The 11,444-nt window shown below is 43.3% G+C and overlaps 1 protein-coding gene across 1 annotated transcript; it reads left to right on the plus strand.

The window, feature by feature from the left end:
• Positions 1-1,404: 1,404 nt before the first annotated feature.
• Positions 1,405-10,075, plus strand: NPY (neuropeptide Y). The gene is made up of 3 exons (XM_036758677.1): positions 1,405-1,592; positions 4,613-4,693; positions 10,040-10,075. Exons 1-3 carry the CDS (start codon positions 1,405-1,407, stop codon positions 10,065-10,067), a joined length of 297 nt encoding a protein of 98 aa, XP_036614572.1. The 3' UTR covers positions 10,068-10,075.
• Positions 10,076-11,444: the final 1,369 nt, after the last annotated feature.

Raw genomic sequence — 11,444 nt, forward strand, 5'->3', positions numbered from 1 at the left:
AAACAAATCGACAGACACTGATTAGGCGCCCACTGTGTGCCAGACATGCTTAGTAGGTGTCTGGACTGAAAGGTGTCAAGAGGAAGGTGTTTCTGCATTGGTGGTTTCTCCTGATGACCTTTTCCCCTTTCCAGTTGGGGAGTTACAGTTTAGAGGGTGGGAAGGAGACCAGTGAGGCGCCCCTAGCTTTACCACAGTCCTTGTAGCCTGGCTTTTCCTAGACACGGACAGTCCCAACTGCGCATGTGAAGGGCCCTGGGCTCTGTCCTTGCGTCCCGAGCCCGCTTGCTCCCAGCACCGCCAGCTGTCCCTCTCAGATTCGGGGCTTGCTCCTTCGCTCCTCTTAGCGGAGTGGGTCATGAAGCAGGTGCACCTCGGCAGAAGCTTGGAGCAGGTCAGGGAGGTGCGCTGATTAGGAAGAAGAGCCAGCCCGAGATAGCCTGACACACAGCAGAAAATGTTTCTAGTGTAGTGGAAAGAGTGTTCGATCTGGACTCAGAGGATCCAGATTCGAATATTGGCTCTGCTGCTTCCTAACCAAAGGCGACCTCAGACACATCCTGGCCGGGTCACTCTGGGCAAGTCATATAGCTTCCTCCTATTCCCAGGTAACTCACCAAGGCTGATTTGGTTGGAAAGGTGTGTTTTTGGTAGAGGGAATCCCTCATGGAGACCTGGCCACCTCGTTCAGTCCTTTAGTCAGTGTCTGACTCTTCCATACCCCTGCGGACCATACTGTCCGCAGGTTGGTTTGTTTGTTTTGGAAAGATACTGAAGGGGTTTGCCATTTTCTGCTCCAATGGATTAAGGCAAACAGGTTAAGTGACTTGCCCAGGGTCACACAGCTACTGTTTGAGGCCACATTTGAACTCAGGTCCAGCCCTCTATCCCGCTAAGCCATTTATCTCCCTCCCCACCTACACTGGGCCAGACCACAACTTCCTCCCACCCCCAATACACACGGAATTGGGCAACCTTTTAAGGCCTTTGTTTCCTGGCCTGTAAAATGAAAAGGGTTGACCTCCATGATCTCCTAGCCTCTTCCTAGCTCCAAGTACTCAACCTTCTTTAGTAAAGAAATGGGAAGCCTCAGGCTCCTGGAATCCCTTTTCCCTCTTGACTCAAGACTTCCCAGCCCTTCAAAGTTTTGTCAAAGTTCCCATTATGCTGGGGCAGGAAGAGTGGACTAAAGCAGATGGTCATTGTACTCCTGAAGGGTCCTGCTGAACTGTGGGCTTCAGGCTGCTGGGTGGGGGGGGGGGCACTAAGAAAATTAGGCGGCATATGGGCTGGGGCTTGAGGGAGACAAGAAAGGACAGGTACAAGGGAAGGAGGGGAATCTCTGTTCTATTTAACCATACCAGGAGCCCTGTCCATCCAGCATCCTTCCCCTGTGCTGTCCAGATGGAGAGAAGCAGGCGGCTGTGGCTGTATGTGCTGACCTGTGCCCTGTCTCTTCTCATCGGCCTGGAGACCCTGGCTGAGTCTTACCCAACCAAACCGGACAGTCCAGGACAGGACTCCCCTCCAGAGGACTTGGCCAGATACTACTCAGCTCTTCGCCACTACATTAACCTCATCACCCGACAGAGGTAGGAGCCAAAGTGTACAGTCAGGGCCACACAGGCACCCACAGTTAGGGCAGGGAGCCCAATGCTCCCAGACTCTAGGAAGGGGAAGCCCCTCCAGCTTTTCTTCATTCCCCTTTTCAGCCCACTGGGCTTTAGGATCACTCTTCCTGTGGAGGACACAGGTCCCTTTCTCTGATGATTGGGCTTTTTGTGCCCAAGAAACTTAGCCAAGGAGAGAGGGAGGCCAGGATGGAGAAAGGAAGGGTGCCAAAGGCATGTGGAAAAAATACGGAAAATGAAATAGGCAAAACGCTGGGCGGTGAAAAGGCAAAGCAGATTTCTACTTTTGTCCCAGGCTCCAAATGAAAGAACTGTATAGAAAAAAAACTCATGCATTGAATTGTCTAGCAGGAGGCAGCCTGATATAGTGGATAGAAAACTATTATCCCTTCAATGATATATCTATATTCAAGACCTGACTCTGAAGCTGCTGTCTGTGTGACCCTGGCAAGTCACTTAACCTCTGTTTGTCAGTTTTCTCATCCATTAACTGGGGGTGATAATAGTGCCTACCTCTGAGGTTTGTGAGGATCCAGTGAAATGCTATCTGTAAAGTATTTTGCAAATCTTACAGCACTGTATGAATGCCAATGGTTATAATTATCATTATGCAAATCTCTAAGACTCTATATTGCAGAGATGCTGGTGCCCTGCACTGGTAGAGTTCCCTATCTTCGTGAAATTGCAAGTCTAGTTCTGATTCTAAATTCTGGCAAGGGTTTTACTTAATGGAGAAACTGGGTCCAGAATGATGAAGTAGTAAGTGGGAGAAGCTATATCTGAACCCGTGTCTTCATTCCAAATTCAGGCCACTTTTCCATGGCACATCATAGTTTTTTTCTGTTCTTTCTACTTGATTCTTTGATTGCTCAGAAGATACCTGACCCTGGAAAGCAGTAAGTTGGAGATAAAATCCAGGTCCCCCCCTCTCTTCTTAAAGAGTCTGTTCGACTCTGGGGGGCCAATGAGTCCTCTAGGACGTGGGTTCACACTTTAGCCATTAGATATTTGAGGTTGCACTTTCAGGCTGCCAATCAATCAATCAGTATTTATTAATTGCCTACTATGTGCTGGGTTCTATGCTAATTTCAATATTTTATTCCAGCATCATATGACATGTAAAAGGTCTAAACACTTCTTCCCATATTGGGGAGGGAACATTTTAGTCAAAAGAGTGACCACAATTAGTTGATTTCTTTGGGCTCATCTTTACATAAAAAAGTCTTGTCTAGTCAATTTCACAAGGAATGGGAGATAATTCTAGAGCTTGGAACAAAAAGCAACAGCAAACAGAAAGCTGAGCTTGCCTTAGCACACATTGTGTAGACCAGAGGCTCTGATATTGGGTAGTTGAGGCATTATGGCCATTTTGCTTCAGACTCGACTGAGTATAAAATCCTAGGAAGTTGCCTGAGACTTAGAGGCTAAGTGACTTATCCAAAGTCACACAGCTAGTGAGTGTCCTAGAGTGTCGGAGGAAGGGTTTGAACCCAGAACTTCAGCAACCACTTGTACCATATTGCCTTGGAAGAGGAGGTGCTCCTTTTATAGAGTATTTTTGACAAGGTGACTTACCGTCTTTTTTAATAATTGAAATAATTGGAAAATGATTCAAAGCTAATCCTAGTTCACTCATTTTTCCTTGCAAGGTTCTCTTTCTATTCCAATAAAAAATGGGATTCGGCAAGGCTTTTGAATCAATCCCAGTTTATTTAGTATTAGAAATGGAGAGTAACATGATGAAATCATGTGTCTAGGATTTCTTGAAATTATTAGAATTTAACTAATATAAGATTATAAATCTAAATTAGACTCAATCAAGCAATGTACACTTATTAAACAGCCTTTTTGTCAGACACTGGAGAATAGAAAGAAAAACATAAAACAGGCTCTGCCCTCAAGGAGCTTATATTCTAATGGTCCAGGCAGCATGTCCATGTAGAAGTATGTGCAGAATATGTACAAAGATATAGAAGGGACTTCAGAGATGGGCTAGTCTAGTGCATCTCCTCATTTATTGATGGGAAACTGAGACCCAGAAAAGTAAAGTGAGGTACACACTTAAGACAAGGACACACAGATGGGAAGTGACAGAGAAGGGAGTTAGACCCAGATGCTCTGGCTCCTAATAAAGCAATAATATTGTTCACACTGAGCGGTTTCCCAGAAAGCTAATAATTTCATATTCCGCGGGAAGGAAAAATGTGGAAGATAAACCAGCACAGACAAATCAAAAGGCATTTGGTTAATGGCTGCAATCTTTTCTGGGAAATTACTTTAGTTTGCTACTGAAGCTTATTGAACACATATTACAATAACAGAACTTCTTGGAAAAAAGTTATCTTCTGATTAGAGTTAAACGAATACAGTATTTTGCTATATTATTATTATATATCATATAGCATTATACTATTATCGACAGGAGCCACATACTGAAAAATGAATAAATACATTTCATTTGACTGGCAGCCTAGTGGAGAAGTGCTTGCCTTAGGGTCAGGAAGATTTGCGTTCAAGTGCTCCTTCTATCTATGTCTGTGTGACCCCGGACAGATTATTTAATCTTTCACTATCTCAGGTGACTCCTTAGGATTTATATACTAAATCGGGGGGTGGGGGGGGAACTAGGTGGTGCTGTAGTGCATTGAGAACCAGACTCGGAGTCAGGAAGACCTGAGTTCAAATTGGCTTCAGACTTTTACTAGCTGTGTGACCCTGGGCAAGCCACTTAACCCTGTTTACCTCAGTTTCCTCACCTGTAAAATAAACTGGAGAAGGAAATGGTAAACCACTCTAGGATCTTTGCCAAGAAAACCCCAAATGGGGTCACCGAGAGTTGGACATAACAGCAACAACAAAGACAGAGAGCAGAGTGGTCTAAGCAGTTGCTGAGGCCAGCAGTTCCCCAAGCTAATGAAACCACAAAAATATGTCCTTGTATTGGGTGGGACATTTTAAACTTACATTGTTTCTTCTTTTAGATATGGAAAGCGATCCAGCCCAGAGACCCTGATCTCAGATCTCTTGTTGAGAGAAAGCACAGAAAACCTTCCTAGATCCAGGTATGAGAAAGGTTTAATTAAAAAAAAATATCAGCCCTCTTCATGTATGACTTAAACTCAGTGAAATAGTCATGGTGTTTCTCATAGACATCTGATGCTGCTTTTCCTCATCCAATCTCCGCCCCCGCCCCCCAAAAAAAAACCTCCACTTTTCCTTCTGGCATAATCTGTAAAGAATTTGTGGTCATTTCATTTGAAAAGATACCTGAGGAACAGTGCAAAGGTAAAACCAATCAAAATTCAATTGTGCTTTTAAAATAGGTGTGCATACCTGTGTAGGGGATGGCAGTAAGGATGAGAGTAACATAGCAGGTCCAGAGTATCCCACGATGTCATTCCCAAGGACAATAAAGTCTCAGGCAACCAACCTCAGTCAGTAGGGAGGTTTTCCTGGTCTTAGGGAAGTCTGTGGAGCTTGAGGGGAAAAGGTTCCAATTTTGTATCCTTATACTTACTTAAAAGAAGCTTCTAGGACATAAGGTAGCAACTTTCAAACATTCTTCCAGGCTAGGTTTGTCTGCCTGGTCCTTTATCCTGGACTTTCTTGTGAAATGCACTGACACTATGGGGTAGCCCCAGGAAACAGCCCAATGAGATGGCAGCTCTCCACATGTCTAGCACTGCCCGGTGGCCAGCAGTGGGGAGTGGGTGGAATCCTGTGGAGAAGAAGGAAGCTAGAGTGAGCACGCTGAGGATCAAAGAGCAGGGTGTAGCTGGCTGCCTGCTCGGTAGTGTGTCTACACAGTGGAGTGTAAGCTTTCTGGGAGCAGAGATGTCTCCCCTTCCATCTCTGAGCTCCAGCCCCTAGCACAGAACTCAGCACAAAGAAGCGACTTAAACACGCTTGTTTGATGGTAATGTATTATTAAGCTATTTTTCCTTTTAACTGGAAATGAGGTCAGACTTGAGATGAGAAGACTTGTCTAAGTGGACAGCATTTTAATATAAAATATTAAGTCTAGTGACAAAATTTCAGGTTCAGCTGGTGGTCCAGTGGAGGAAAGGACTTTAGGTAAGGTCTCCTACAGCTCCCTAGTAACCAAAACAGAATAATTCCTAGCCCCATGACCCAATGACCCCCACGCCCACATACACATCTACCATCTGTCTGTCTAGCTGTCTATCTGTCTGTCTGTCTATCTCCCTGTCTGTGTCCACACATGGGTCTGGATGACTCAAAGAATCTAGGTTCACACTTTTTGCATTCTGCAGTGAGCAAATTATGAAGTAATTAAGTGATGGCATGAGCAAGAAACTGTGAAAAGATTTAAATGTTTAAGAAAACTTGTCCCCATGATATGTCAGCTTGGGAAAAGAATTCTTAGTGAAAACAAGGTTAACTTCTAGCTTTTAAATGAGTAAGCAGTGACTTGTCTCCTAGAAAGTGTGCTCTAAGGATCTGTAAGAACAGAGTGAGGTGGGGAGAAATTCTCGCTCAGAGGATTGGGATTGAATCCTGGTTCTGCTGCTTGGTCTCAATCCAACCTGGGTGGGGAGGGGGGCATGTCATTCAACACTCTGAGCCTCTCAGTTTCTCCATCTTTAACGTGAGGTGGGCGAACACGACAATGTCTAAGGCCACTTTTGACTCTAGGTCCTGTAAATTGCCATTAACCTAATACTTTTATGTTTATCCTGAGCTTTTAAAAAATAGCTCAAATCTTTATGTATTTTTACCTAATAATAGAGGCAGCTAGGTGGCGCCACAGTGCGAAGAGCAGAGACCTGAGCTCAAATCCAGCCTCAGACACTTTGTAGCTGTGTGACTGGCCAAATCACTTAAATGCCTGTCTTCCTCAATTTTCTCATCTGTAAAATGGGGATGATAATAATAGCACCCACCTCCCAGGGTCGTTGTGAGAATCCAATGAAATACTAATTATAAAGTACTTAGCGCAGTGCCTCGCACAAAGTAAATGCTATAAATGAAAGCTATCATTTATTTATTATTCGTAATTATTATTATTCAACAAATGAACACATTCAGTTCAAGATTCCAGTGCAGAGAATAAATACATTATGATTGTTATGTGTGGGGAAAAGGAAATACAATAGGACATTAAAGTGGAAGTTTTCTGGGATACATAGGGAACCATTTTTCTATATCTGAAGGATTGTTGTATGGAAGATGAGTGAGGTTTGTTCTATTTGACCTCAGAAGACAGAACCAGGAGAAATAGGTAGAAGTTCCAAGATGATAGATTTAGGCTTTGATATAAGGAAAAACCTCCTAACAATCAGAACCATCTCAAAGTGGAATGAACTGTCCCAGTAGGTAGTGAGCTCACTGTCACTAGGGATCTTCAAGCAAAAGCTTGAAGCCCAGTGGTCAGGGATTCAATCTGTTCAGATACAGGTTAGGCTAAATGACCTCTGAAGTCCCTATTAGCTTTGAGAATCAGTGATTTGGTGAAAAGAGCAGACTGTAAATGCTACCTTTGCCCAGCAAGTTGACTTGCAGTCTTTTCTCCCATAATCTTTTGAAGTTCTCTGCATTTTGGGTGCCCTTTGAAACTCTCAGGTACTAAAAGATTAGCCCCCAGGCTTAGTTCTGTTCTGCTCATGAACTTCAGACTCAGACCTCTAAAAGGCACAATAAAGAGTCTCCCTGTGGTGCTAAAGACAGAATGTAAAGATTTGTGGGAAAATATAGCAACTGGGTCTTTAATCACTAAAAGACACAGCATGGTGTACTTGGATGAGCACTGGACCCTAAGGCAAAGCAAGGAAGTCACTTCAACTCCATGAGCCTCAGTTTCTCCATCTGTAAAATAGAGCTTGCTGTAAGGCCCCATCCAACTAAAGAGTCCTATAGTTTCTATGGAGAATACAATTTGGGTTATGTAAAACAATATGCCAGATTGTAAGCTCCTAGAAAGCTGCCTTAGCCCTTCATATAGGTTTTTTGAAATTTCTCATTGAAATCTAAAGCATCAAAGTCAAAGGGAATGTTGAGAAATAATAGCTAATTTTTACATAATGTGAGAGGTAGTATTACCTCCCTCTACAGATAAGGAAATGGAGCCTTACAGAGGTTAATTGGCCTGCTCAGGGTCAAACAGGTCAGAAAAGGAAGAATCAGACTCGAACCCAGCACTTTCCAATGCCAATGATCTTTCTGCTATACACACAAAACGTAGCAGTGACATATATGAAAACTGTCAAAATGGATCCATCTACTAGGGAATTGAAACTGAAGGCCAGGGCTTGAAAAATTAATAATAATAATATAATACTAACAATTCTTATTTTTCTTGCCAAGGTGGGAAATTGTAAAAAAAAATTCTTCCCTTTTTCTATTCCACTTTACTTGAATTCAGGGGGTGGCAGGGTGGTCCTAGAAGGAGCCGACCACTTTAAGACGAAATGGCCAGGTTCTAGATTTGGCCAGGTCAGTCCTGTATGTTGGGCAATTTATAATGGCATTGTAGGAATTATCTCTGACAAATCCAACTCCAACTACAGACAAACTGAAGTTTTAGAATTCTCTGTGAATGCTAAGGGGCGAAGCTGGAAGAGACTTCAGAGGTCATCTAGTCCAATCCTCTCATTTTACAGATGAGGAAACTGAGGTCCAGAGGGTAATGACTCATCCAAAGTCATACAAATAGCACATGGCAGAGGTGGGATTCAAAGCCAGCTCCTTGGACTCCTTGCTTAGAACCTTGTCTATTGCTTGAAGAATAGAGCCAACCTGGGAAAAGGCTCATGACTGATGTTCCCAGCTTATTTTCTAGGAATATGGAAGATGAGGGAAAGGTTCTGGGAAGGGGCTTCCTGGTACTGTAGTATTATAATTATTAATTATAATTAAATTATTATTAATGCCCAGTATTGCTCGTGAAATCAATTCAACTCAACAAATATTTATTGAACAGTTACTACATACAAGGCACTGTGCTTGTTGTTGGAGTGGTTAAAAACTCATAATAGTGAGGTTGCTGCTACAAAGGAATCGATTACTCCACCTTCTGAGCAGTTCTCAGAGACTGAACTAGAGGGACTTGGAAACTTCCAGTCCATTCTCTCCATTTCATGAATGAAAAACCTGGTGTCTAGACCAAGGAAATTATGCACCCAAGGGTCACATAGCAGCCTCAGGTCCTCTGACTCCAAACCCAGTGGACCATTTATTTTCACTTACAGATGATGCCCTCCCTCTCCTACCTTCAACTTCCCACTATTTCTCACCAACAATCCTGGTCCAGACCTCCATTAGTTAGCTGTTACAGAGCTTCACAACATCACTAACTAAGTTCACCAAGAGAGGGCGCTACAATGCCTCTTTTTCTGTACTTGCATATCAGTGATTTCCTCCCAAAGTGTTTGCTCTGAGCAGCTGTGATGAGTTTGAGTTGAGCCAGGCACCTCCTTTCACCCAGTACCCATCAGTTAGCCTTGGCCAGGGTGAAGGGCACAGTATATGACTTTTGTTTGGGTGCAACTGGCATGCTAGAAGAAAGCCCCTAACCCTGACCTGCTGCCCATTTACTGAGCTCACCATTCAGATTGAGATAATGGGAGACTGATAATTCAGAGGATGATCCCCAAATGCTTGTGAAGTACAAGAGGATTTGTGCCAGGATCAGGTTTAAATGCGTATGTTTGATTGGCTTCAGCCGGTGCCAGAGCCTTCAGAGAATCAAAAGTCAAACTGAGTCATGCACAGCTTTGTTTCGCACTCCTCAGTTTGGATTTTTTAGGAAATAAAGTTGATTGCATCCTAACTTGCAGCATCTCTTCAATGACGAAATTATATGGAAGAACAATGAATGGGTGCATCTGGACAACTTTGAGGTTGTCAGTGAAGTGTGTGTGTGTGTGTGTGTGTGTGTGTGTGTGTGTGTGAAAGAGAGAGAGAGAGAGAGAGAGAGAGAGAGAGAGAGAGAGAGAGAGAGAGAGAGAGAGAGAGAGAAAGAGAGAGAGAGAGAGAGAGGGGATTGTTCAGAATCTAAAATTTTAGTTCTTCCAACATAAAAGGACTTGCAAGAAAACAGAAATGCCCTCAATTTGCTGACATTGACCTTTGTTTTAAAATTTTAGGATAATCCCTGAGGCCCAGAGAGCCATAGATTTATTCCACTCATAGTGAAGGCACCTGCAAAAAGTGTTTTCCCTCTTCTTTCCTTCCTTCTTTTCTCCCCCACTTCCTCCTTTCCTTTCCTTTTCTTTTTTCCCTCCCTTCCTTTTTTCCTTTCTTCCTTCTTGGCCATCAGGAGAGTCCTATCCTTGCCCTTTGACCACCTGCCAACACAGGGCTCCATTTCTTTCTGTTGCTACTGTCTGAGGATGTTGGGAGATTTTCCTCTGAACATTTTATAAGCTATTGCTTTTCCTCTTCTACAGGTTTGAGGATCCTTCCATGTGGCGATGAGAATTCCGGCTCGTCTTCAGTTTTTTTCTTACTTTACTCCATATTCCAGGCTACAAAGCCCGGTCTCCCTAGGTCTACCAACCTTGGTACTGCATGCAGCCTCCCTCCCCACATCCCTTGAGTTTATTTCTCATGATTGTCTTGAATATATGTTTATTTAAATAAATTGCCATGCATTCAAAAAGTAACAGCAAATGGAATTTTTACTATCGGAAGAGTAAGGAATATTGTGAGCTATTAAATGCTATTAAAACCTTATCACAGTCTGTAGTAGCATCTACATTCATTCCCTTGGTTTTCCTGAAGAAAAAGGCAGGAATCTGTTAAGTGAGACCAAGACTCAAATTAGCTCATAGAATTGAGAAAGTGAGTATTTGTTGAGTGCTAACCATGTGCCAGGAAGTATGTTAAGTGCTGAGACACAAACAGAAACAAGACGGTCTCTGCCCTTGATGAGCTCACATTTTAATGGGAGAAGAGCTGGCAATACTGGTAAGTAATGATCAATTTGGGAAAAATTGGAGATTTTCCAGATAAGGAAGCTGAGCCAGACAGAGGTTAAAGTGACCCAGGGTCACACAGATAGTAAGTGTCTGAGTCAGGCTTTGAACTCAGGTCTTCCTGACTCGATGATACCATCTCATCCCCTCCACTCAACTAGGCTGCTTCCCAGATGAAAGACTGTGAGCTTGTCCTCAGAGCCTTTGTAGCTTGGTTGGACCTGTCAGACTTTGATGGAAGCAGCTTTGGATCACCCAGGTCACCTCCAGGTCATTATGAGGTATCAAAGAAGGCTGTCATTGGAGGAACACACACACACACACACAAACACACACACAAACAAACACACACACAAACACACACAACATCCTCTAATGAAAGTCCAAGGACTCTGCTGTTCCCTAGATTAATCTAGCCAAGGATGCTTCGGAATCTAAATCATGTAAAGAGATGAAAATCTGGTTCAATGGCCATTCGTTCTGCGCAACACTTCAGTGCATCTGTGAGTCATGATGTCCACACTCTCTTCTCTGGTGCAGATTGCATCCCGTCCTTGGAGTGGGGCATCCTTGCTTGGTTGTCCTATGCCTCTCAGGTCTGTGCCCTTCCAATATCCTCTGTGGGGGGAGCTTCCACCTAGCACCATTTCGCCCAGGGCTCCTCATTTGGGGTTAAAGTTAATGCATCCAATGAAATATTTCAAAAATCTCATTGAGTTGAACCAAAATCATCACCTAAAATTATTTTTAAAAAATAAAGAAATTATATCACACGTGGATAGAGCTCTGGCCTCAGCTTCAAGTTATTTAGGTGGTGTATTTTGGCTGTATTGACCCTGGGCAAGTCACTTCCCTGGGACCCTGGTGGCAACTCTTT

This window comes from Trichosurus vulpecula, chromosome 5, assembly GCF_011100635.1.
Source record: "Trichosurus vulpecula isolate mTriVul1 chromosome 5, mTriVul1.pri, whole genome shotgun sequence".
Taxonomy (NCBI): domain Eukaryota; kingdom Metazoa; phylum Chordata; class Mammalia; order Diprotodontia; family Phalangeridae; genus Trichosurus; species Trichosurus vulpecula.